The 27,005-nt window shown below is 52.3% G+C and overlaps 2 protein-coding genes across 7 annotated transcripts in view; one reads left to right on the top strand and one right to left on the bottom strand.

The window, feature by feature from the left end:
- Positions 1-481: 481 nt before the first annotated feature.
- ZSWIM9 (zinc finger SWIM-type containing 9) lies at positions 482-19,777 on the bottom strand. 3 transcript variants are annotated; one of them, XM_045987856.1, is made up of 4 exons: positions 19,599-19,777; positions 18,252-18,524; positions 10,740-11,052; positions 482-2,948 (listed from the first exon to the last, which is right to left on the bottom strand). In XM_045987856.1, the coding sequence occupies exons 2-4, from the start codon at positions 18,512-18,514 to the stop codon at positions 774-776; spliced, it is 2,751 nt and encodes a 916-aa protein (XP_045843812.1). In that variant the 5' UTR covers positions 18,515-18,524; positions 19,599-19,777; the 3' UTR covers positions 482-773. The 3 variants fall into 3 exon arrangements, with proteins under 3 accessions (XP_045843812.1, XP_045843811.1, XP_045843810.1); XM_045987855.1 differs by having other exon boundaries at positions 19,603-19,777; XM_045987854.1 differs by lacking the exon at positions 19,599-19,777 and adding an exon at positions 19,079-19,418 and having other exon boundaries at positions 18,252-18,527.
- A 169-nt stretch (positions 19,778-19,946) lies between these two features.
- LIG1 (DNA ligase 1) overlaps positions 19,947-27,005 on the top strand; it is a 39,337-nt gene continuing 32,278 nt past the window's right edge. For 2 of the 4 annotated variants that reach the window (XM_045987861.1, XM_045987857.1), the window contains exon 1: positions 19,947-20,070. The gene's annotated coding sequence lies outside the window, so the exon portion shown is untranslated. Of the gene's footprint in view, positions 20,071-25,130; positions 25,139-26,713; positions 26,749-27,005 lie in introns of those variants that run through there. The other 2 variants (XM_045987860.1, XM_045987859.1) reach the window with 2 other exon arrangements.

Genomic DNA, 27,005 nt, shown 5'->3' with positions numbered 1-27,005 from the left:
AATCTTGAAGCACAATAGTCCAGAATGTTCCCCTCTCCCACTGGAGAACCTCCAGCCCATCCCACCAGACACCCCTCTCATTCAGTCTCTTCTGGGAATAACCAACAAGAAGGTCAAGGGGATCCAAGCCTCTGGGCTTTGGAGACTCTCAAATCACTCCCCTCTTGTTCCTTCTCTCCCTATCTCCCATACCTTTTCTTTCTGTGTGTCCTTTTTGTCTTTTTTTTTCCCCTCTATCCTCCACCCTGGCCTCCTCCTCCCTTGCCTCCCTCTGCTTTTCCCCATTTCTGCCTCTCCTTTTGTCCTCTCTCCTCTGCTTGTCTCCCTGCTAGCTTCTCTCCCCCCCACCCCCCACTTGTCCTCCTACCGTCCCCCTTGCTTCTCTTCTTCACCCCTGCACTCTCTGGAGTGACCATTTGCTCCTGCCTGGGCTCTCCCCATGTCCTGGTGTCTTCCCCTCCCCAAGCTTTGTCCCCTTACTTCCTTCTGCCCCAGCCTGCCCCTGTCTCATCACACATTCCCTCTCCCGAGGGAAGCCCTCAGAAGCCATCCTGGCCACCACCATCTTCCACACTGTGGCTCCAGGGCCTCAGAGACCAGTCAGCCTCCCCTTGTACCCAGAGAGACAAACGGCCAAGGTGTGGTCCCTGGATGTCACAGGAGGTGGCCAGAGGGACTGGGTTGGCCTCCTTGGCCTCAGCCCTATTATCTTTGGGATCGAAGAATGCCCTCCTACCTTTGCAGCGGAGGGTGGCAGGCAGGACCCTGACGGGTCAGGGTTCTGGAGCTCTCCCCCAGCAATCCCTGAGCAGGTCCATGTGGAATAAGGCTGCCCCAGTGAGGAGGCGCGCTGCGAACAGGTGGCGGCAAGGCAGACGCCGGGAGGCATGGATGGAGCAGCTACAGCAGGTCAGAGCCCTGTCCAGGAAGAAGTCCGAGGTGCCATCCTTAAGGGCAAACCCAGCTCCAGTCCAGTGGAAACCGCGGGTACCATGCTGCCTGGCAAAGGCCAGCTCTTCAGCCACCAATTCTGCCAGCTCCGGCCCGCACGCTGCTCGGAACTTGGCCAGGGGCTCCCAGTCCACCTCTTCCTCTGCCGAGGGGCAGCAAGGCCTCTTCGGTTCCCGCGGGCCGTCTTCTTCACCGCCTTCCTGCAGGCTCTCCCCAGTGGCCAGGTAGACTCTCCTTGTCCCTGCCCATTCTGGATCGCCCTCAAACACAGTCCCCAATGGGGTGCCGCACACTCCGTTCCCCAGCCCTAGACACCTCCCTCCTGTGTCCCCACACTCCATCCCTTGTCCTCCTCTGCTCTTGAGGCCCACAGATGGGGCTCCCTCTCCATTCTCCAGGCCTGTCATCCTTGTGTCCCCCAGCTGGACCAGAACCACATCCTCCAGGTCCCTTCTTCTTTTGACCCCCAAACTCACTCTTCTCTCTTCTCCAATATCCGGCCCTCTCTGCCTCTCCTCTCCCCACTGGGGCCCCCTTTGGTCTCCATTCTCAGGGACCAACTCCCTGGGCTTCTCCAAATGGCGCCCCCTCCGGTTCCTGACTTCCCACCCCCTTCCCTTCTCGGGTTCCAACTGAGGCCCCTTCCGTTCTCTGGATTTTAGCCCACTTGCCCTCTCGTCGTGCAGCTGGGCCCCCCTCAAGGTGCTCCCTTCAAGACTCCTGGCCCTCTCAGGATCCAACTGGGTCCCCTTCCGGTCTGTGGTCTCCAGCACCCTAACCCTTCCATCCTCCAGCTGGGCCATCCTCCAGGTATAGCCTTCCAATCCCCTCAGCCCATGGTCCTCCAACCGGGAGCCTCTCCAGACATAACCTTCCGGTCCCTTATCTTTCTCCTCCTCTAACAGGGACCCCCTCCAGTCTCTGATCTCTGGTCCTCTCCACTGCTCCTTCTCCCACTGGGACCCTCTCCAAACACTCCCTTCTAGGCCTCTCACCTTCTGGGTCTCCAACTGGACCTCTCTCCAGTCTTGGACCTGCAACCCTCCCCCCATCTCGCTTTCTAACTGAGCCCCTCCCAGCTCTCTGGACTCCAAACCTCGGGGCCACTCCTCCTCCAACTGGCCGCCTCTCCAAATACTTCCTTCTTTCGGGGCCCCTCCCCAGTCCCTGCTCTCCAGGCCCTTTCTCCTCTCCTCCCCTTGGGCTCCCCTCCCCGGCTCGACCTCCGACCCCGGCCCCCCACCGTCCAGGCCATCAGGCGCCTCCCCGACCGCGTCGGCCCACTGCATGGCCACCAGGTCGCGGAGGCACTGCGCCGCGCTGCGCGAGGGGCTCAGGCGGCGCAGCAGGCGGCGACGGTGACCGCGCACGAGGGCGCACGCGTCCAGGTCCCGGGCAGCCTCGAAGGCTCTGAAGCGTACCCACATGTCGCGCCGCGGGGCCCAGTTGCGCTCGAAGTAGTCCACGAAGGCGGCCGGGCCGTGTGCGCGCAGCTCGGCCAGAGCCTCGGCGTAGGCGGCGGGCGACGATGCGCCGGCCAGGCGACACAGGCGCGGCCACAGGCCTGGGTCCTCGCGGCCGGCGCCGCCCAGTTCCTGCGCCTTGCTGAAGAGCGTCTCGAGGCCCTGCGCACGGCAGATCTGCACGCGCGCGCCCGGCAGCAGCTGGCGCACGGCGGGCAACTGCGCCGCCACCTCGGGCCCGGCGGTTAGGCAGCGCACGCGGCCCTTGACGTCGGGCGCGCTCTGCAGCAGCGAGGCCAGCGCGAAGCGCAGCAGGCTTGGCGTGCCTGGGCGCGCCACGCAGCAGGCGGCCTGGCGTGCGCGGCCTGCCGCGTCCACACACAGCACGGCCAGCAGGTCCAGCGCACCCTGCAGCCCGGGCAGCCTGTCCACCAGGAGCATGCGGGGGAAGCGCCTCAGCAGCGCCCGCGTGCGCGACGTCAGGAAGAACACCGTCTCCACCACTGCCTGGTCCTCCACGAACACCAGCTTCACCTGCGGGCCGGGGCGGGGGAGGCAACGGAATGAGGTCAGGGGACGCCGGGCTCGCCCGGCGGTTCCCAGATCTTGGACACCAACCCCCCACCATCCTCGGGGGCAGTGGGAATCCATGCATCCCTGCGAGCAGCCATTTATTCTTCCGACCGGTAGGAGGCAGTGCTGGGGAATGGTTGAAAATGTGACCTCTGGAGGCCCATCGCCCGGGGTGTGAGATCTTGCCCCGGAGTCTAAGAGCTCTGTGATTTCTGCACACAAGACAGCCTCTCTGAGCCTCAGTGTACCTACTAGGACCTGGGTATTCATTCCTTCGTGCACTCAGAGGCAGACTAGAGTAAAATTCGAAGTGAAGGCCTTGGAGCGGCAGCACCGCTTGCTGGGATCTTGACAGAAATGCATATTCTCAGGCCTTCCCAGACCTGCCGGGTCAGAAACTCTTGAAGGCTCCACAATCGGCGCTCTGACAAGCCCTCCAGGGGATCCCCACAGGCTCTCTAGTTGGAGAGCCACTGGCCTAGCTCTCAGGTGGTAGATTTCCAAGCCAGATCGTCTAGGTTTGAGTCCCGGTCCCACCACTCTCCAACCTTGTGGCTTAACCTCTCTGAGCCTCAGTTTCCTCCTTACCCCTTGTCTTCCCCCATTTTTCCCTTCTGGGAACGGAAAACTCAATCCTTCATGCTTGGAGGCTGAGGTCGGGTTTAGGGTCTAGAGCCAGACTGCAGGGGCTGAGACCCTGGCGGTGTTGCCTTGGGCAACTTCCCTGACACCCGCCCCCCCCCCCCCAATCTGTAAAATGAAGAGAGAGTATTTCTGTGACTGGAAGGATGGAATATATTAAATCATTGAGAACACTGCCTGGCACAAATATGTTAATGTTCAACCAAGAGCGAGCGCTCTCCAAGCGTTCATGGTCACTGCCATTATCACCCCGGCTCAGAGATCATGTCCTCATCAAGGTCTGCTCTAACCATCACTTCTAAGCAATGGAAGTGGCTCTCTCTAGCCACTGTTGGCTATGGCACTTAACCACCCTGAAGCATGCCACGCCTTTAATGCTGATTTGCTGATTTGCTGATCATCGGTTTGCCCTTCCTAAGACGAAAGCACCACAAGGTTAGGGATGTTGTGCTTTGCATTCCTGATGTTTGCGGGGGCGCTCGCGGCCGTAGCTCCATACATCCTGAATGAGCTCATGGGTCAGTGCGCAGCACTATCCATCGGCCGCGTCTCCACAGCCCAGGGAAGAGTCTGCTTTTAAATCTTCGTTTTGTCTCTTGCTAGCTGTGGGGACCCAGGGCTGAGTCTCACTTTCCTTGGCTGCAAAATTGAGGTAATGTCTGTCCACCATGGTCATGGAGAGGCTAAAATGAGATCATTTGTGTCCAAAGCTTGGTGCATATCTAATCCCGCTATGATTTCCATGTTACTTGTCTCTCAGCAGCACCGAGGACGGGGAGCCTGCCCCTTTTCTGGAACACTGATCTCTCTGGGCTTCTGTCACCCTGGAGACTCCTGGCTGTCCTCCTTCTACCCAGGCATCTCCCACGTGGTCTCCTTTGCTTGCCCTCTTCCATTCCTGCTCTCTTCTAAAAGCTGCGGAGCCAAAGAGCCCGTCCTGGCTTCTCTTCTCCTCTTTCCTGTCTCCAGGCTCTGCCAAGGTGATCTCGTCAGGTCACATTGCCTTCCTCATCTCTCAGCTGGTAACTCCCAGTTCCGTATCTCCAGGCTTTTAGCTCCATCTACTGAACTGCCTGGGCAGGAACATGGCTCCGTTGCCTCGGGTCATGATCTTGGGGTTGTGAGCTCAAGCCCCACGTAGGTCTTTGTGCTTGGTGGGGAGTCTGCTGGAGATTCTCCCCCTCCCTCTGCCTCCTCTCCTGCTTGCACTCTCTTGCGCTCTTTCTCTCTAAAATAAATAAATACATCTTAAGGGGGAAAAAGCACTGCATCATTCTCAGCTTTCAAGGGGAAAGAAAAAAAATCCTCTAATAAAAAAAAAAAAAAGTGGGGTGCCTGGGTGGCTCAGTGGGTTAAGGCCTCTGCCTTCGGCTCACGTCATGGTCTCAGGGTCCTGGGATTGAGCCCCTCATTGGGCTCTCTGCTCGGCAGGGAGCCTGCTTCCTCCTCTCTCTCTGCCTGCTTGTGATCTCTGTCTGTCAAATAAATAAATAAAATCTTTTTTAAAAAAAGGTCTAGTAGAGTCCCAAAAGAACAGGGAAATTGCTTTCCCAACCCAAAAATCCTATATTCAGCATCTTAACTCATATTAGAATTCACTAATTCTAAATTTTACGAAATTTTATGAAATTTTATGAAAAGGCCTAGAAAACCTACCGCTGGATTAGTTACAGCCCACTGTGATTGTTTTCAACCATCATGAATTTTTACACTACGACTACTTTGCAATTTATCTCCGCAAAGGTCTCCATCTAGAACTGCTCTGTCCAAGCTGGTCGCCTTAGCCCCATGTAGCTATTTACATTTAAATTAATTAATGTTTGACAGCCTATGGGAATTCAGTTCACCGGTGGTGCTAGTCCTATTTCAAGGGCTTACCAGCCACACGGGACTAGCAGCTGCTCTCCCGAATGCCACAGATACAGGACATTTGCGCCTCACAGAAAGTTACTTCAGAGAGCCCTAGTGTAGAAATCAGTGCCAAGTTGTCCTAAGTATAACAAAAAGAATGACACCTTTCTATAGTGCTGAGTTTGTGTCTGTTTCTTCTGGGGAATCAGGAGTGGGGAAAGGAAATACAGTAAAACGTAGGTGCCTTCAGACTTTTCCAAAGCAGGCAAGCCCTTGATGAGTTAGAAGCCGACTTCCGTTCTTTAAGGGAACACTTCAATTTCTGACCTCGGGGTTTCATCCTAAAGAGCGCACAGCAGCTTTTCTTGCCCAGCCACTGGTTTGTTAAGCAGCATTGACTAAGAGCCTCTTGCAGGCCCGGATGCTGCGCTTGGCCTTGAAGAGAGAGGAGGGATGGAGGCAGGCCAGAGTCCGGCCCTGTTGGACTGGCTGAGGCTCCAAGAAGTCGCACAACCAGAAGTACCTTCAACGGAGAGGTGAACACCCGCAGGTAACAACTGGCAGGGTTGGGATTTGAACCGAAGGCTGCTTGGGCCTAGAGTCCACGCTCCTGACCTCGACACCCCCTTGGCCTTCACGAAGGTGATCCCACAGGCTTGATTCAAGGGTGTGTGGCTGGCAGATGTGAGGGCTCCCATGAGGGCAGGGTCGCCTCAGACACCCGGATCGGTGGCACTGGGATGCATCAGCCACAGCACAGATGGAGGATTCCACAAATGTGAACCTCGGGGACCACGCCACGGAGCGCGCTCCATCCACACCCCTGTGTTCACGTGATCGGAACGGTACTATTCTCCAGACTGCCCCAAAGAAAAACTTGGGGGAATAAAAATAATATCTAAAAAGCGACCCATACAGGGCTTCCTACTTGTCTGTTTTTACACAGACACGCATGCGCACACAATCCTCGCACAACAACCCGACAACCCTACGAGGTAGCACCTATTCTTATCCCCATTCTGCAGACGAGCAAACTAAGGCTTGGAGAAGTAACTTGTCGCACCTCGTTGCATGTCCCATGGCCAGTGAACGCCACAGCTGGAAGGTACAGAAAGCTCTTAGCACCTCACAAGATAAATCAAGCCAGGTTCTAGCTGGTACTCCAGGACCCAGAAGAGAACTGATTAACTTGTAAGTCACCCTGCCCCTGTGCAGCATGAATTCCCAGCAGTGGGGGAGGGGCCAAAGTGCTTATTTCAATAGACATTGCCCACTTGTCACCCACCGCGACTATACCAGTTTACCATTTACTATTCATAAAAGTAGCACACTCAGATCAACGTTCCTCTTTCTCAGAAGGCACAGCGCACCCATGACGGAAGGTACAACATTTCTGTGCCAAGCACCATCTCTGTCCGGAAAGCCAGTTGGCTTGCTGATTACCCTGGAGCCTGCTACAAACGAGGCAATGGAGACATGACTGAACACCGCAGCCTATCATCGCTGCCTCAGGGCAGGTTATAAAAGGTCTTAACATCTCCCTCATTGAAGCAGCTGCTCAGTCTTCCCCATAAACTGTGGCAGTGGCTTTTGGGTACGCTAGTTTTGTGGGACCCCTCCCAGGACCAAGTGGGTCACCCCCACTCAGGGGGTCCCAGGCATTCGGTTTTTCAAAGTAGACCTCTCGAGGTCAAGTTCCCTCTCACTCCAAGGTGGCTGGGGTTGATTCTGTGTAAAGAGTAAAACAGAAAGGATCCCTGACTGGGACGCCTGGGTGGCTCAGTAGGTTAAGCATCTGCCTTGGGCTCAGGTCACGATCTCAGGGTGCTGGGTTTAAGTCCTTCATCGGGCTCCCTGCTAAGCGGAGTGTCTATTTCTCTCTCTCCCTCTGCCCCTCACCGCTGCTCATGTGCTCTCTCTCTCTCTCAAATAAATAAAATCTTTTTAAAAAAAAAGAGGAGCACCTGGGTGGCTCAGTGGATTAAAGCCTCTGCCTTCAGCTCAGGTCATGATCTCAGGGTCCTGGGATCAAGCCCTGCATCGGGCTCTCTGCTCAGTGGGGAGCCTTCTCCTCCCCCCCCCCGCCTGCCTCTCTGCCTACTTGTGATCTCTGTCAAATAAATAAATAAAATCTTTAAAAATAATAAGAATATTTTTAAAAACTATGAAAAAGACAAATATTTCTTTAAAAAAAGAAAAGAAAAAGAAAGAAAGAAGGGGCTGTTGGCCTTGGGGACAACAAGTCCATGTGATGAGGGACAGGGTGTCCTCACATCTTACTGCCCCAGAGCCAGCTCCCCAGCCCTCTTCCCCCACATGGCTCCTGGAAGCTGGCAGCCTGGCCCGTACCCTGCCAGGCAAGAAAGTTTAAGATGACCAGCCCCAGAGGAAGAAATGAAAGCGACTGACATGTGCCCAGCCCCAACACCTAAACCAAGATAAAAAAAAAAAAAAAGTCTAATATGCTACCTTGCAGGGGTGGGGAGCAAGTGGAAATAAAATGAAAATGATAGACACAAATTTCTCTGTACACTGATATGGTGGGGCTGTTGAGTGTGAAGCCACTAGCCATACGGGGCTGTTTAAACTGCAATTAATTAAATTAAATTAAAAATCCAGTTCCTCCACCATACTGGCCACATTCTGAGTACCTGATAGCCACATGAGTCCAGGGGACACAGATCATTTCTATCATTATAGCAAGTTCCCCTGGATAGCCCTGAGCCACAGAATAGAGACAGAAGATACATGAAGAACAGGTGCTCTGATGGCTGCTGAGGAGGGGACCTAGGGGACAGGAGGTGACAAGGGGACTTTTCACTTTTTGAACCTTTGTACCTTTTGAATTTAGAAGCATGTGAATGTGTTACATATTCAAAAAGTCAATATTTAGGTGTTTAAAAAAAAAAAGGAATAATGCTCTGGCTTTTCTGTCTCTTAGTGTTCAGAACTCCTTCCTCATTTCCTTTAAAAGGATTAAGGTAGAGTGAAAGATGGACCCAGGAGCCAACCTTGGTTTAGCGGGGACTCTATGGTAGCCTCCTAACTGGAAGTTTAGAAGACAATGCCTTGACCTTGAAGACTTTCTCTTGTTGGTGAGCGGCTTCTCATGGGGGGCGGGGAGGGGCAGCCCTACATAGGTGTCTGCAGGGACAGCCAAGGCTTATTTATTTGATGGTGGACAGGAGGTAACTGGTAACAGATAACTGGTCTTCAGCAAAGACCAGCAGCGTGGGGAGCACACACGTGTACTCCCCAATTTACAGAGCAGTAAACTGACTTCAGTGGGACCCTCAGCTCTCCAGAGGCTAGACCTGCTGGGAAAGGGCCTGGACCTCATTTCTTTCTTTATTTTTTTTTTTTTTAAAAGAGAGAGAGAGGTCACAAGTAGGCAGAGAGGCAGGCAGAGAGAGAGGGAGAAACAGGCTCCTCACTGAGCAGAGAGCCTGATGCGGGGCTCGATCCCAAGACCCTGAGATCATGACCTGAGCCGAAGGCAGAGGCTTAAACCACTGAGCCACCCAGGCGCCCCTGGACCTCATTTCTAAACCGGGGAATAGCCAAGAGGATAAGAGCATGGCCCTGGATCCAGACTGTGTAGGTCTGAAGTTCAGCGCCATCATTAAGCAGCTGTGTGGCCCTGGGCCAGTTCCTTGACCTCTCTGTGCTTCAGTTTTCTTGTCTATCGAATGGGGGACTCCTTCCTCAACATGCTCTGGTGCGATTTGAATGAATTATAACATGCAAAGCACTTGAGATAGTGTTGGCACACTGTCAGTGCCTGCTAAACATGAACTAAAATTATCAGCGATATGATGTGTGGACAGAGGGCTGGGTTTGGGTTGGTGGTTTGAATCACGGCTGGGTCCTGAGCATGAGATGGAGGTCGGGGGAGGGCTCTGGACCCGATTCGGGAGAGTGGGTTCACTGCATCACTACCATGGGTGGGGACCCCTTCCTTACATGAGAGAAAAGCACAGCCAGTGGGGGGAGAACCTAGCTTTCCCCCTTTCCCCGTCCCTCTCCTCTTCCTACATGTCTTCCCCCCCACCCCCACCCCCGCTTCGAAGTTGGATGAAAGCATCAGAAAGATTCCTCTTAGAGGAACAGCGGGAATGCTCCAGCCTCCGGGCCTTTGCACTGGCTGTTCCTTCTGCCTGGAACTCCAGTCCCTCCGAAGATAGAATGGGGGTCCCCTGCCTCCATTCTGCCTCTTCTGCTTCATGAGCATTTCCTTAGAGAGACCTTCCTGACCACTCAAATCACAATGGCACCCTTACAGGGGCACCAGGGTGGCTCAGTTGGTTGAGTGTCTGCCTCCTGCTTAGGTGATGATCCCGGGGTCCTGGGATCGAGCTCCGCATTGGGTTCCCCGCCCAGCAGGGAGTTTGCTTCTTATTCTCCCTCTGCCTCTCTCCCTGCCTCTCCCCGCCACTTGTGCTCTCTCTCACTCTCTCTCAAATAAATAAGTGAAATCTTCTTTAAAAATAAACTAAAATAGCTAACTCTCCCCCTCCATGCCTTCACCCTATTCTCCTTGACGCTACTCCACACTCCATCACCTTAGGTGACAAAGGCGACCCTCCCTTCTGAGTCTTGATGGAGGTGGTGGGGAAAGGCTGTTTTCACGTTGGGGGCATTCCTCTAACTATGCATTTCTCATCTGTGCAGCTTCTATGTATGTGGTTCAGTTTTTTTTTTTTTAAGTGGCACTTTCTGTCACCTCCTCTTCCTCGCCCCAACCTTCCTGACATTTTATGATGGTTGGGTGTGTCTGTCTCTTGTTGGTTTCCCCCACTACAACAGCAAGGTGATTCTAGTAGCTTCCTCTGCAAGGTAGCCAATAGCTAGAAGTGGCTTTTTAAAATTTCAACGAGTTAAAGTGAAATAAAATTTAAAATTCAGCTCGTTGGTCCTACTGGCCACCTTGCAAGCGTTCAACAGCCCCGTGTGGCCAGGGGCTACCCTACCCTGGCGGGGATATCCCGGAGCATTTCCCTTGTCCCTTGGGGCAGAAGCTCTTGTGGTCCCTGCGGGCGGGGACCATGGGTGTCTGGCAGGCTGCCGTCTCCCCAAGGTCACAGTGAGCACTTAGCGAATGATGACAGGGATGTGGGGGAGACGGCGGTGGATGGATGAAAGGAGTGAACGGATGAGTGGGCGGATGAATGAATGAATGAATGAATGACCGACCGACCCGCCCGCGAGGCTCAGACGTGGCTCTTCCCCCGCCCCCGCCTGCCTCTCCCGAGACCCCACCTTGGCCTCGGGATCGGTGCGGAAGAGCCCCTCGAGCACGTGCAGGGCGTCCAGGACGCCGTGGTCGCGGCCCTTGCAGTAGGACAGCAGGCGGCGCACGTCGGCCGGCGCCACGAACTGCTTGGAGATCTTGTTCGTGGTGCGCACCGGCAGGCAGGCGTTGGCCAGCAGGTGGCCCGGGCGGAAGTAGTAGGCGAACTCGAGCGGGCAGGCCGGGTGCGAGTGGGTGAGCTGGCACTCCGTCACCACGAGGCGGTCCCGCAGTGGGCTCAGCTTGACGATGATGAAGGCCGGGCAGCCGGGCTGGGGAGGCCTGCGGGAGGAACGAACGACCACCCCCGCCATCACATCACCGTCTGCCCTCTCCTCCTCTCCCTCTCTTTATTTATTTTCTAAAATTAAGGACTGTGGCAAGCATCGAGAAGGGAGAGGGCCTTCCGATTCTGCCAGCTGCGTGACCTCGGGCAAGTCCCTTCAAGCCTCTGTGCCTCAGTTTCCTCCTATGTTGTGAGGGAGCTCATCATCACCAGACCTTTCTCCTGGGGTTGTTGTGAGGATTGAAAGAGTCGATGTATGGAAAGCACTTAACTGTGTCGGCACCCACTTGGCCGTGCCTCTGCGCCTGCCTCCCCATCTCTATCAAAAGCCAAGGAATATCTTATTTACCTCGAGTAACTGTAAGAAACAAAACCCTTCAGAGACTCCGGTATCCACTTCTCGTTTAGCAAGAACAGCATGGCCAGTTGAGGGTCTCCGAGAACCCTGCCCCCCCAAAAGTCTTCCTCGGTCCCCCAAAGTAGCGACTTCCCAAATGGGCTATCTAGCCTTTCCTGGGTATGTTTTTAGGGACCCATAAACAGTGGAAGGTGGGTTCCCATGTTTTAAAAGTTCGTATACATGGAAAGGAGCTCAAACTTGTCAGTCGTCTAGCGAATCTCAATGAAAAGCCCCAGGAAAAAAAAAAAAGAAAAGAAAAGCCCCAGGAAAGGCCACCACCCACCGCCGGAATAACCAAATAAACAGGGAGCACAGACCAGGATGTGGAGAAGGCCCAGCACTTAGCTTCTTGGCAATGGGAGTTTCAACGCAAGTCGCTTGTCACCGCGGGGCCAGTCTCTACTAACTCAGATCACGTGCCTCCCCCTGACCCAGTATTTCCACTGAAGACAAATGCCTGAAGATGGGCGCCCACAGATTGTACTAGAATGTTCACAGCATCCCTGCTCATATCTGTCAAGTATTGAGAACAAACCGATATCCACCAGGAGGATGGGAAAATAAGTAGGGATACATCCTCAAACACAACCCTAACCAACAGTAAGAATGGACAGGCCATTGCTGTCCCCAGCAACGTGGTTGGATCTCACGGATCCACTGTGTGAAAGGTGCCGGGCACAAAAGGTGACCAGCCACCGCATGTCAGGTTTACCAAAAGTTCCACAGGAGGCAAAGGTAGCCTCTGCTGTTGGGAGACCGGAGAGTGGTCACCCTTGAGTAGTTAAGTGCTATGGGGGTGTTTCCTGGCACTGACCACGTGTATCCCCTTGCTCTGGGTATTGGTTACATGTGCATTTTATTTGGGGGAAATGCACTGAGTTGTATACATATGATGGGTGTGCTTTTCTTCACGTGTGTTAATGCTTTTAAAAAGTTTACTTAGGGGACTCCTGGGTGACTCAGTGGGTTAAAGCCTCTGCCTTCAGCTCAGGTCATAATCCCAGGGTCCTGGGATCAAATTCCCACATCGGGCTCTCTGCTCAGCAGGGAGCCTGCTTCTCCGTCTCCCTCTGCCTGCCTCTCTGCTTACTTGTGATCTCTGTCTGTCAAATAAATACATAAAATCTTTAAAAAAAAAAAGTTTACTTAGGAAACCTTTCTCCTTCTGGTGTATGGTAGACAAAACAGCCCCTCAAAGATGTTCACATCCTAGCTGCTGGAGCTGCGTAAACGTTACAGTGCACCGCAAAAGGGGCTTTGCAGGTAGGATTAAATTAAGGTCCTGGGGCACCTGGGTGGCTCAGTGGGTTAAGCCTCTGCCTTCGGCTCGGGTCATGATCTTGGGGTCCTGGGACCAAGCCCTGCATCAGGCTCTCTGCTCAGCACAGAGCCTGCTTTCCCTCTCTCTCTGCCTGCCTCTCTGCATACTGTGATCTCTGTCAAATAAATAAATAAAATCTTTTAAAAATAGAAAAAATAAAAAAATAAAGGGTCCTGAGATGGGGAGATGATCTTGAATTATCCAGGGGGCTCCATGTACCCCCAAGGGTCCTTATAAAGGGAAGACAGAAGCAAGAAGCCAGAGAGGCAAGTCAGAGAGAGAGAGAGATGTTTCTCTGCTAGAACAGCAGGAAGCCAAGGAATGCGGGCGCCTCTAGAAGATTCTCCCCTACAGTCTCCAGAATGAACCAGGCTTGCAGACGCCTTGATTTTAGCCTCGTGAGACCCCTGCTGGACTGGTGACCCTCGGAGCTCTAAGATCACACGTTTGCATTGCCTTAAGTGGCCACGTCTGTGATACTTTGTTACAACAGCAATAGGAAACCGACCCCACTCCCTATATACTTTTGGAACGGGCTTTCATTAGCTTTTCAACATTGTTTCATTCCCTTTGCTGCCTGATAGGCCACTCTCAACTCTGCCAACTGTATGTTGGGTTTTTGTTGTTGTTGTTGTTGTTGTTGTTTTGTTTTTTTAAAAGATTTTTTTTATTTAAGTCATCTCTATAGCCAAGATGGGGCTTGAACTCACAGCCCCGAGATTGAGTCACATGCTCCACAGATGGAGCCAGCCAGGTGCCCCTCTGCTAACTGCATGCTGTCTCCTGTTCTCCCTTCTTAAAAACAATGCTTCGATGACCCCCAACTCTCTTATCCATCTGTGTGTGGGCAAGAGCCTGTCTAGGACAGAGGTCCTCAAGCTGCTGGGCACGGCCCACCCATTAGCTGAAATCAATCAGGGAGCTACAAACAGCCTTGTAAAAAATGAAAGAGAGCAGGCAGGAAAATCAGGGTGCATTTCCCTGATACATAACACTTATTATTGACATCTGCTTTCTGAAAGGAGGTTTTGTGTTTCTCCATGAGGGATGATACTGGCATTTTAGGTAGGAGGTTTATGTTTACAGAGCAGGGATTGGCACACTTTTTCTGCGAAAGGGCGGACAGTAAATAGACACTGTTGCTATACTGTGAAAACAGCCATAGATTGCCTGTCAGTGCATGTGCCTGGCTGTGTTCCAATAAAACTTTATTTACAAAACACAGCTGCAGGATGGATTTGGCCCAAGGTCCTCACAGCTTGTCAGCCCTTGTAACATAGACTGTCTAGGGCTTGGCAAGAAATGAAGAAGCCTGACTCACAGGCAGTGAATGCCAGTAGCACGCCCTAAAATGCTCCGAAATTGTTTCCAAGTGGCTCCTGAGAAGGCTGAGCCTCCCCAGAAACCACCCCGAGTCTCTCCAGTATAAATACTTAAGAACCGTCTTTGTTAAATCAGAAAGGGATCCCTGACACACCCCTTTTCTGCTCCATGTATGAGGGAAAGTAAAACCAGGAGCCTGCTAGACTTTTTAAATCTACATAAAAAACTTGGGACTTCTTGCCTTATTTAAAGCAACAAAAACAATGCAAAATTAGAAAAAAGTCTAAGCCTCCAAGTCATTATAAATAAAATACAAACGTGGAGCCACCCCCATAGTATTGGTGGAACCAAAAGACATTCCTCGTGTGCAGCCCTTTTTGAGCTCCTGAAACAGTGGCACGTTCGTGGGCTCTATCTGATCCACCTCTCCTGGTTAACTCTTGGGCTCCTGTGAAACTCTCTGGTCTGGCCTCTTTTAGTTCAGCCCTTAGAACAAGCCCCCACTCAGGGAAGGTCACAACGCCAGGGAGCTGGGCATCTTGCACATCCCCACAGGGGTCCCTGTACCTCACATAATTGTCTACTGCGGCCTCAGCACACTATTTTTGCAATTTCTCTACATGCAGCCGGGGAGGAAAACGCCACCCACCTCTGCATGGGAACTCCATGTGGTCAGTAATCTTTGTCTGTTTTGCCTACTGCAATAGTCCCAGCACTGAGAACAGCCCCTGGCCCCTGGGAGGTGCTCAGTAAATAGATGATGAGGAATGATAGAATCCCATTGTATGAACCCCAGACACCCAGGCACTTTGCTCATTACGTCAAGCCACCCAGCACCCAGTTCTGCCTGTCGTGCCTTATAAACTCATCAGACCATTCACATTTCCCCATTTCTGCTGCCAGCAACCCTATTCAGTTCTCTCCTTCTTCATAAAACATCCTTCTCCCTTCTTTTCCCCTAGTTAGCTCCTATTCCTCCTTCACAACTCTGAACTGGTGTCACCTCCTCCAGGAAGCCCTCTCTCACCATCCCCAGGCTTGGGCACATTGGGATGAGGATCTGACGGAGGGCCATTTGTAATGCATGCTCTTCACTGGATGGGGTGCCCATCCCCTGAAAACCCCACCATCTAAAACACATTCACCCGGCACCCAGCAGGTGCTCGAAACAAAGCTTTCAGATGGACAAACAGCATGGCCCCTAGGATCACATTCGACTCTCATTCCGATGATCCATGATTGAAATAAAGATGAGGGGTAGGGGAAGGAAGAGAGAGGGGACTAAAAGCACAGGCTGCAAACTGTGTGGGTCCTGATCCTGGTTTCCCTCTCTCGGCAGCTGCGCTATCTTGGGAAATCACTTTAACCTCTCTGTGCTTGTTTTCTCATACGGAAATTGGGGCTAACAAGAATAGTACCTTCTCACTGAGAGGAGTCCAGAAGAGGATTACCTTATGCAAAGTAGTTAGACAAGGGGCCGGTGTACAGTAAGTACTTAATAAAAACGAATCTGCTATTTCCCCCATTTTTTTTTCTTCTAAAAGTACCATCGCTTTGAGCTCGTTTGCCCTCCATGCACCCGTTTCTTCTTGATCTTTCAGGTCATCAAGCTTTCTGTGTTCTCAAAGGCTGGTGTGTGTATTCTAGAGAGGGAAGCGCTGAGAGAGGCTGGGGAGGGGGTGGTGGTGGTGTGCAGAGCAGAGGGCTGGAGCTGGAGGGGGGGAAGAGGCAGGGTGGCGATTTGGGGAAGGTTGCCAGGCAACGTTTGGGGAACGGGGCTGGAATGGCCAGGGAGAAAGCTCTGATGTGTGGTTCTCAGGCCCTGCGGCCCCTGCCTTCTCACTGGCCTCCTGTCTCTCTCCATCAGTCTGTCCCCCACAGGGCCCTCAGAGGGACCATCCTATGCACAGAGCTCCTGTTGCTCTCAGCCCCTCCTGTCTCCTGGCTCCCTCCCTGGCAGAGCACTGGGGACAGTGCCGGCACATAGCAAGCGCCCTATGTCTAGGTCAAATACATACATACATAAATGTATAAACAAAGAGAATCCCTCAAGTTTTCATTTCCTAGTCACCTCTTCCAGGAAGCCTTCCAGAAGCACCCTGTAAGCTCTCAGATGGAACTGAGCTGACCACCCCTCTTTTGTCCTCCTTCCCCCCACTCTCTTCTTTTCTCCCACAATTGTGAGCCCTGATTTCTAATTTTTTTTTCTTTTTTCTTTTGGTCTTTTCCCCCTCCATTAGGTTCTCAGCTGCTCAAAGGCAGAGGCCAAGCTCTGGGTTCCAAATGCCCATCAAAGAGTATGCACACAGTAGGCACTAAATAAGTGTTTGTCACTTCGAATTGGGTTCTGTTAACAAGGAGAGCTTCCAGATGGGGCCCGAGCTGCTCACGAGCTCTAATGTTCTAGATTTCTCTGTGATGATGATGTGTGTGTTTGATCCCATTCCGTTTCCTGACCTCTGAGTCTCTGTTTCTAGATGAGCAAGGAGTCAAGTACCAAGAAGAGTAACCTCTCAGGAAGTATTTTAGTAACTATGGTGAGAATTGCTGCTCGAAAGTGCTCACTTTTCTGAACAATCTGAGTCTATCAGCTCATTTAATCCTCACAAAACCTGGGATCGATCAGTACCGGCACTTCCTCCATTTTCCAAGGCAGGAAACTGAGACCAAGAGAGGTGATGTCACTTGCTCAGGTGATGTCACCGGCTAATCATAGCAGGCCTGGGGGTTCAGGCTAGGCTGCTGGCTGGCTGTGCTCTTGACTTCTAGAACAGCTGTTATCTACCCAGCTGCCTGATGTTCCAGGCACCGGGGAAGCGCCTTCCCATGCTCAGTCTCATGGTAACCTCCCAATAGCTCTGCAAGAACCCATTTCAGAGAGGAGAAACCTGGCTCAGACATGTGATGTTTGTTGCCCAAAGACACCCACCCCGGGAGCAATGGGGCCGGTCTCAAGCAGCCTGAAGGCAGAGCCTGCTTTTAAGCGCTCCGTTCTTGGCCACAGCTCTCCAACCAAGGGTCTGAAACTCATATGCACCTACAAGGACTAGGCAGGCAAAACACGGAAGTGGCAGGGCTAAGTGTGAGGTAATAGGGAGCAGTGGGGTCTGGGGCAAACCCAAGGGCCCGTGTCCCTCTAACTGCAGTGGCCGTCTGCTATGCAAGAACATGGGCTCAGCCTTTTCCCGTGTTTCAAGAAAAGCCAGAAACCGAATCTTTTATGGGGAGTGCTCCGGTTTAAAACTGGGGGGAACGATTAAAACATCCTTGGCCGGCGCCTGAGTGGCTCAGTGGATTAAGCCGCTGCCTTCGGCTCAGGTCATGATCTCAGGGTCCTGGGATCGAGCCCCGCATCGGGCTCTCTGCTCCGCGGGGATCCTGCTTCCTCCTCTCTCTCTGCCTGCCTCTCTGCCTACTTGTGACCTCTCTCTCTGTCAAATAAATAAATAAAATCTTTAAAAAAAAAAAAAACATCCTTGGCCAGCTGGGTATTATCTCCTAGCTCTCTCAAAGGTTTTTCATTTGCCCTTGTAGCATTACAGTTGTAGGGAAGTTATCTGTCAGCTTGTTCCTATAACACCAGCCTTCCTGTCCAGTCTGAACATGCTAGGAGGGCAGGGGATCTGTCTATCCTGCTCAACCCCTTCTCACCCCAGTGAATTACCTCTGGCTCCCGCGGGGAACCTGGCCCTGTATTCACTGAATCATCAGATGGGTCTTTCATTCTTTGTCCTGTGGCTTACTCTGCGGCTCTGTCTCTGACCTCTTTGTATATGTCCCAAACCTGGCTCTCACCCATTTTTCTGGTTCTGATTAGAGTGTCTGGCTCCATGTCTCTGTGTTTCTGGAATTTTCTGCCCCCCCCCCAACTTTTCTGGCTTTTTTCACTGTGTCCATCTCACTCTCTGCCTCTCTGTAAGTCTGCAATTGGAGCCCACCCTGTCACTCACTCTGTGTGCCTCTGTCCTTCCAGCTCACAGGCTGTCTGCCTTTCTCGGGGCCTGTCTTGGCTTCTCTACAAGGCGTACTTAGCTGTTTTAGTTGGCATCTCTCCCTTCCCATCTCTGGGTGGGGGGCTCTCTGCCTACTCCTCCCCCTCGCTTCCCCTCCCCACCCCCAGCACCCAGCAGGGCACGGCTCCTCTCACGCACCCCACGGTGGGTCGGCTGGGCGCGCGCACGTCCTTGCACACGAGCCGCACGTAGCTGTACTTGAGCACGTCGATGAGCGTGTAGAGCGGGGGTGCGCTGGCCCAGCGGCAGCGAGCCAGGTGCATGGAGCTCTTGACAAAGAAGAGAGCCAGCCGCTGCTGGCACCACGCGTCGAAGAAGCGGCTGAACTCGGCCCATGAGAAGAAGGCACGCTCCCGCAGCTCCTGCTCCTCCTGCCCAGCCGTGCTGGGTGGGGACTCCATCCTGGGGCACCTGAGTGGAAGAGAGGGGGCATGTGGATATCAGACCCATCCCGCCAGGGGTATCCCACTTTCTTCATTTTCTGCCTGCCTCTTTGGTGCTGGTGCCTCTTTCCAGGCAGGGCCCACGGTGGGATGCACCCCCATTAATATCTAGATATGAATCTATACTCCATCTTTGGCTTTCTCCCATTTCTGCATTATTCCCGGGATAGCTGGAGCCTGTCATCCTGATCCCCAATTTCAGCTCTGGCCCCCTCCTCTGTAGATGTGCCTCTAGATACATTTAGGGTCCCTCTCCCAAAATATAACCCTTAAGTGCAGTGGTGGACACCTCGAATGTGTTCTCAACTTCCAGCCAAGACCTCCTTCCCCCTCTGGATATATCTCCTATACTTGGCCATAACCTCTAATGCCCCCATTCATAGGAAACCCCCCATTCTATGTGTCTACACTTGGCTGTAACTCACATCCATCTTTACCCTCCTCGAAAGATGTCCCATGTCCAGATGTGCTCCCACATCCATTCAGGGACCCTCATTCCCAGTCACATTCTTCACGTTCTTGTGGCTTCCTTCTCCCTGCACGTGTCTCCGATATACGGCTGTTGTCCCAGATGTGACGCCATGGGTCGTCACATCCAGCTGTAGCCCCTGCCTCCGAGATGCTCCCATATCCAGATGTCCTCCTCACATCCAGTATGTACTTTTCACCCACAGGTGTGTGCCCCATTCACTTGTGGCCAATTCTCAAAAGTGTCACCAATATTTGTGCCCACCTCCTGCTCAGACGCGCCCCCCAGTCCAGCTGTAGCTCCCTCCTCCCATTTGCAGCTATAGTACTCTCCAGATGGACATTCTGGTCCTAGACATGACCCCTCATCCTCAGATGGGCTTCATCACCCCAGATGCTCCCCCACGTCCAGCTGCGCCTCCCCCCCCACCTCGAGCAGCCCCTCCCAGCCCGCTTCCCCCTCCCCAAGTCCTCCCAGCCCCTCTGGCCGCGGGCCCTCCCATCTCCGCTGTCCCATCCAGCTGTGCCTCTCCCCTCCCCCAGATGTGCACCCTTCCCGCCCCTCCCCACTCACCTACCCGCCCCGGAGCGGCGTCCACCTCCCACAATGCTCCGCGTCGAGGCCAGGCCCGGCCCTTGCTCCCGGGATGCCCCGCGCGGTCTCCCGCCTCTCTTCCCGCCGTGCCTCGCGCAGCGGCTTCCATTGAAGCTCCCTCTTTCCCTGCCAGTCACTTCTCGGCCTCGCAGCTACACCCGCCCACCCAGAGGGAGGGAAGGCTCGGACCGTTTCCCATAGTGCTCTGCGGGAGGGCTCACCCTGCTTCACCTCTTTCCTAGTAGCCTCCGGCCGGGAAGACTACAACTCCCAGCGTCCTCCGAGAGGCAGCGGCGGCGCGGAAGACTCCCGGGCCCCGCCCCCTATACCGCCCCCGCCCGCCAAAGTCTGCGCGCGAATTCCGTGGCGCGAATTGAGGGCTGCAGTCGGGCGACGAGTGGTTCCGGGTGTGACGCGCAGGACAGCGGCGCGCGGGGCCGGCGAGAGGCAGGTGAGGCCGCCGACGCGGGGCTGGGAAACTTGGGGGGGGGGCCCGCCTGTCGTACGCTCCGGGCCCGCGGCTCCGCCTGGTCGGTCGGCTGCCGAGGAGTGGGCGTAGGGGACTCTCAGGCGGTCGAGAGCGCGGCGGGGAAGGGAGAGCGCCGGCAGCAAGTCGCTGCAGGGCATAGGGGTTGTCCGCCGGAGGGAGAGGGCCAGGTAGAGGGTAGAGAGGGCCGGAGTCTGTAGGACCAGACGGGGTTTGAATAGAGGCCTGGGAGGCGGGGCTACCACGGGGGCGTGGTCATGGGAGCTCGAGGGGCGGGGCCGCGGGGGGGGGGAGACTCCGTGGGCGGGGCCATTGGAAATTGGATGGTCGGGGAGATGGGCCCTCCTGAAAAGGGGTGGGGACGGGGTGGGGGCCAAGTTTGTTAGTGGGCGGGGCCAGACGCTAGGAGGCGTGACCGGGAAAAGGTTCTTGGAGAGCGAGAGGTGGGGTGGGCTTTAGACCGTGTCGGGGGAGGATCCCGCTGGACAGTGGTGGGGCAGAGGTCAGAGGTCTGGTCCAGGTTTATTTCAAAGCCTTTGGAAATGTGGGGACCCTTTTGGGTAGGGAGATGTTTGGCTTTGTGGATGCCAGATGAGGGGGTCGGAGCAGAGGTAGGGTTGGACCACACAGCTGGAAAGCCAAGGCCTGGGAAGGGAGGGGGCCCTGGAGAGAGTAATTCAAATGCCTGGGTTTATTGTTGTCCTAAAGGGTGGAGGGAGGGCCAGAGGAGCTTGGGGAGCGGAGAGAGAAGGATATTGATGTCCTTAGGTGAGGGGAAGGCTTGAAAGGTAAGGTAAGGCAAGGGGTGGGGCGGGGTGCACTTGGCTGGGAGAAGAGATGAGCAATTGGAAAGGGAGGCTGGCATCTGAAAGCCGAAGGGAATCATTGAGGAGAGACAGCGGGACATGGGATTAAGGACACATCGCTTCTAGTCCTCCAAACCCATTTCATCCCATTTGAATCTCAGACCTGTTAGCCTCAGGGAGGCATGACGGAAAGGCCAGTGGAGTCTAAGTAAAACCTCCTTAATTTCATCTTATCTTAGGATCCCTAGGAACTTGTTAAGCCTGCAGATTCCCCTTCTATTCCCAGCGCTTCTGATTCACTAGGCCTGGGAGTGGGCTGGAATATTTTACATGTAATACCAGGTGGTTCTTAGAACTGGCACTCTGTGTTTCTGGTATCCACCATTGGCTGGCTGTGTGGCCCTGAACCACTCGCTTTCCTTCCCCTGTCCCAGCTTCCTCGTTGCCTTTTGGGGGGTGCTGAGCTGTTCTGAGCTTCGGGGGATGAGAGTAGCATACTTAGGGGAATGGTGTAAAATACTTCCCATGGGTGGAGGGTGGTCAGGGGAACAGACAGGCTAGGAAATGTGAGTTTTTATTAACAAGAAGAAAAAGACAAGCCTTTTGATCCTTAAACTGTTTAAAGACCCTTTGGGGGTGTCTGGGTGGCTCAGATAGTTGGGCGTCTGCCTTTGGCTCAGGTCTTGATCTCCAGGTCCTGAGATCGAGCCCCATGTCAGGCTCCCAGCTCACTGGGGAGTCTACTCCTCCCCCTCCCGCTGCCTTTCCCTCTGCTTGTGCTCTCTATCTCTCTCTCTCAAATGAATAAATCTTTAAAAAAATAATGAAATAAAGACCGTTTGATAGTGTGCTCCTTGTCACGTGGCCTGCAGGTTTTGAAAGATCCTGCTTATGAACCCTAAACTCGTTAGCAATGATGTTTTTATTTTTTTATTTATTTTTTTTTAAAGATTTTATTTATTTATTTGACAGACAGAGATCACAAGTAGGCAGAGAGAGAGGAGGAGGAAGCAGGCTCCCTACTGAGCAGAGAGCCCGATGCGGGGCTCGATCCCAGGACCCTGGGATCATGACCCGAGCTGAAGGCAGAGGCTTTAACCCACTGAGCCAGCCAGGCGCCCCCAATGATGTTTTTATTATCCTGATTTTTTTAAAAAGATTTATTGATTTATCTGGAACAGGGGAGGAGCAGAGGGAGAAGGGGAGAGAGAGTCCCAAGCAGGCGCCACACCCAGTGGGGAGCCCGACATGGGGCTCAATCTCACGACCCTGAGATCATGACCTGAGCCAAAACCAAGAGTTGGAAGCTCAACCAACCTTGCCCCCCAGGCGCCCCTGTTACCCTGATTTTTAAATAAAGGCATACGTATGGGCCAATGCATTCAATACCAGGCACCGTTTTAAGTCCTGTAGCCATATCACTGAACAAAATGGACAAAATCCTTATCTTTATGGAACTCCTCATTTTAGCCATGTGCTGCTGAACAGAGTCGCAGCTAGCCCCACATAGAGACTTAAATTTAAGCTCATTAGAAACAGATGAAAATCTCGGCTCCCCTGTGGCACTAGCTGCATTTCAAATGCTTGAAGCCACATATGGTTAGAGTGACTTCCTTGGACTCCACAGGTACAGAAGGTTTCTATCACACAGAAAATTGTGTTAGAAGCACTACTCTAGAGAGCGACACAAATTCTAATTTGGCAGGTCTAGTTGTGCTAACTGCAGGGAAGGAAGAGAGTGAGGGTTAGCACAGCCAGCTGGGCTTGGCGGCGGCCCAACCTGCGCTCTGAGCAGTGGGATGCTGAGGGATGGTTGGCAATGGGTAGTCTTTGGGAGGCGGCGCCCTTGGGATTCATGGGTCAGTGAATTTGGGGTTTGAGAAAAGAGGTGAATCAGGTCAATCAACAATCCAAGGGTTGGTTTTGGTTGTGTGTTTTAAAAGATTTTATTTATTTATTTGAGAGAGAGCATACAAGTAGGGGGAGGTGGAGGGGCAGAGGGAGAGGTAAAAGCAGGCTCCCCACTGAGCAGCGAGCCCGATGCAAGAGTCCATCCCAGGACCCTGAGATCATGACCTGAGCCGAAGGCAGATGCTTAACCGACTGAGCCACCCAGGCACTCAGTTTTTTTTTTTCTAATAAAAAAATTAAATATAAAAAAATTAAGTGAACTTACTCTTTTCGCTGTACGGTTCTGTCCATTTGGAAATGTGTAGAATTGTGTGAACACCACCGCCATCAAGATACTGCACAGTTTCATTACACCAAAAAGTGATTCTCGGGCTTCCCTTCCCTAGGTACACCTGCAGCCATCCGGCCCTCTGCCTCCCTGCAGTGCACCCGACCACTCCTTTTTATTGCCGTGCAAGTGTAAATTAGCTTAATTTAGTTCATTCTACAGTGGGATACTGTTTGGCAAGTAAAAGCATTGTATGCTGTACCATAGTTGGTTCGTCCATTCCACCTGGGAGGATGTTTGGATCATTTTTGGTGACGATAAACGGATCCACGGCTATAAACATTGACTTACAGGGTTTTGTGTGCGCATAAGAGTTCTCTGGGGAAGGCCCTCGGAGTGGGGTTGCTGGGTCATATGGTAAGCGTACGCTTCACCGTCCGAGAAACTGCCAGGCTTCTTTAGAAGTGCCCATACCATGTTGAACTCCTACCAGAAAAGTGTGAGACTTCCCGCTGTTCCCATCCTCGCCAGCTCCTGATATTGTCGTGTTTTCTTTTGTTTTATTTTTAATGGTTAAATAGGCATGAAGTAGAGTCCAAGGTTTTTGACCAGAGCAATTGGATGACAAGAGCTACCAATGCAGAGATGGGAGAAGGAATAGTGTGTGTGTGTGTGTGTGTGAGAGAGAGAGAGAGAGAGAGAACTGAACTTTGGTTTTGGTTCCACTGAGCTGGAAATGTTGGTCAGACATCTAGATGTCAGTGCAGAAAGCCAGCAGGATGTGCCCTTGAGTTTAGAGGGCTAGCGACAGCCTGAGTGACACGGTTGGGAGCCACGACAGAGTACACTGAAGCCATCCGATTGGATGAGATCTTCAAGGGGGCAGGTATAAACGGGACAGAGAGGGGGCTAAAGATTGGGCCTGGAGGCGTAGCAACAGTTAGAAAGGCGCGTCTGGGGGCTCGGTGGGTTAAGCCTCTGCCTTCAGCTGAGGTCTTGATCCCATGGTCCTGGGATTGAGCCCCACATTGGGCTTCTGCTCAGCAGGGAGTCTGCTTCTCCTTCCTCTCCTCAGCCAGCTCGTGCTCTCTCTCTCTAATAAATAAAATCTTTTAAAAAGTCTTTAAAATAATAATAAAAAAGAAAGTTAGCTGCCGTCTTAGCTCTCTGTCGCTACTGTACCAGCTCCCCACCTTTGCCCCTTACGAGCTCTGTGATTCCAGGTATCTTTCTGTGCCTCCGTTTCCTCGATGGCAACATAGGGATAAAAATGGAAGATGTTTGCTTGGATTGTTGGGAGGTATTGGGCAACGTGATTGTTCTACACTGGGTGTCTCAACAGCCCCAAGATCTAAGGGCCACCCGCCACCCCTTCAATCCCAATATAGGGGGACCCCTGCCGTCCTCACCCTCAAGAATTGGTAGTGGTTGGGGCGCCTGGATAGCTCAGTGGGTTAAGCCTCTGCTTTGGCTCAGGTCATGACCTCAGGGTCCTGGGATCAAGCCCCACATCAGTCTCTATGCTCAGTGGGGAGCCTGCTTCCCAGTCTCTGCCTGCCTCTCTGCCTACTTGTGATCTCTCTCTCTGTGTCAAATAAATAAATCTTTAAAAAACAAAAAAAAGAATTGGTAGCGGTTAAGGACTTGGACTTGGGAGTCGGACACCTGTCTTCAGATCCTGGCTTTGCAACCCATTAGGCTGTGTGGTCTTGAGCAAATCACTTGACTTCTCTGCTCCTTTGCCTCCTTTGTAAAATCAGGATAATAATGAATTGTAGATTTTCTGGGAATTAATCCATATAAAGCATTTGGAATAGTGCCTGGTCCCTAGGAAGCACCCCAGTTAATAAGACTGATTTTAAAAAAAAATATTTTATTTATTTATTTGACAGAGAGAGAGGTCACAAGTAGGCAGAGAGGCAGGCAGAGAGAGAGAGGGAGAAACAGGCTCCCCACTGAGCAGAGAGCCCGATGTGGGGCTTGATCCCAGGACCCTGAGATCATGACCTGAGCCGAAGGCAGAGGCTTAAACCACTGAGCCACCCAGGTGCCCCTGATTTTTTTTTTTTTTAAAGAAAAAATATTAAGTGAAAAAAAAATCCAGGTTTTACATAGATACCATTGAAATTTCAAAGGTGGTTGTGGAGAATGTCTGAAGTCTGGGAAATAATTTTTAGAGGAGATGGGAGGGAACCAGGCCTGGTCCCCTTGCTCCAGAGCTCCCAGTCTGATTGGAAAGATGAACTGTGACATCATCAGATCACAGGGTCAGCACAATATGTGTGAGAAGGGAAGTACTCGTTAACTGCCCCAGGCGGTCAGGAAATGGAGTTTCTTCTAGCAGGTGCCCAGGGGAGGCTTCTAGACATCCATCCAGTGCTCAGATCTGGGCAGGAGGGGACTGGCTGCTGGGGGTCGGCGAGGGCACTCCCCAGAGGGAGCCTGGAGGAAGGGGGTAGGAGGCTGGATCATAGAATTTGAACAGTTATGTGGGGTCTGGATTTACTGTTTGTTTTAATTGAATGGATAAGAAATACGCAGGGTTTAAAATAAAATCGGGATAGAGCTGTGCGGTGACTGGTCTCGTTCACACCCTACTCCCAGTCACCTAATGTGCCCCTGACCACTTCTGTTGGCTTCCTGATTATCCTTCCAGAGTTTCTGTGTGGCAGACAAAAGCAGGACGAAAGAATAAATCGGTTTCTATTTTTTCCTGTCTTATGAAATCAGTAGCATATCATGTCCGCTGTCCTGCCTCCTGTTTTATTTATTATTACTGTTTAAAATGTGACTTAAAATACTTAGAACGTCTTTCTGTAGCAGGACATACATAGAGAATGTCTTCATTCTACCTTTTTTCTTTTTCTTTTTCTTTTTTTTTTTTACTTTATATTTTGAAAGGATTACATAGACTTACCTGAAGTTATAAAAATAGTACACACCAATCTTCCCCCAGTGGTGACATCTTATGTAACCGTAGTCCAGTATCAAAACCAGGAAGCTGGGCCCTGCTAGACCACAGAGCTGGTTCAGCTGTGTGTGTGTGTGCACAAACGCGTGCATGGTTTGGACCCATGTATAGATCTGTGTAACCATCACCGCAGTCGGGATATGGAGCAGTTCTGTCCCCACAAAGGCTCTCGCTGTGCTGCCCCATTATAGCTGACCACCCCCCCATCTTTTGCCCCTAAGCTCTGACCACCCCCGATCTCTCGCCATCCTCAGTTTTGTCATTTGGAGAACGTTCCATAAATGGAATTGTACAGTGTGTAACTTTCTGAGATCTGCGTGATGTTTTTGCTCCTCGTTTCTGGTAAGAATATCCCTTAGAAACTGCTCAGCAGCTGGTCTGTATACACCAATAGGTATAATTTAATGGACTGTGTGTTTCAGGGTTGTTTGAGGATATTATGTAATCACCTAAAAACAGTTTTTTATTGATCTTTTTTTGACAAGATTTATTTATTTATTTTTACAGAGAGAGAGAGAGAGAGAGAGCGCGTGCGTGTGCACACAAGCGAGGGAGCAGTGGCAGAGAGAAAAGAAGAAGCAGGTTCCCCACTGAGCAGGGAGCCCAACACGGGGCTCCATCCATCCCAGGACCCTGGGATCTTGACCTGAGCCAAAGGCAGACGCTTAACCGACTGAGCCACCCAGGTGCCCCAGTTTTTTGCTAATCTTAAAACTTAACTCCTCCCCAAAAAACCCCAAACAAAACTGGAAAAAAAAAAATACCTGTAGGCCTTCATTGTGCCTTCTATTAGATGAGAAGCAGGCTTCATATGATCAAGGAGGCTTCTTATCTTGTTCTGACTTGGGACTTTCTCTTCACTCGTAAATCTCAGGAGCCAATCACTTTGGTCCATGAAAATGGGAGGGTTTTTTGGTTTGTTTGTTTGTTTGTTTTTCTAAGA

This window comes from Meles meles, chromosome 19, assembly GCF_922984935.1.
Source record: "Meles meles chromosome 19, mMelMel3.1 paternal haplotype, whole genome shotgun sequence".
Lineage (NCBI taxonomy): Eukaryota > Metazoa > Chordata > Mammalia > Carnivora > Mustelidae > Meles > Meles meles.
Note: the sequence above shows the minus strand (reverse complement) of the source record. Positions and strands in the feature narration are given on the sequence as shown.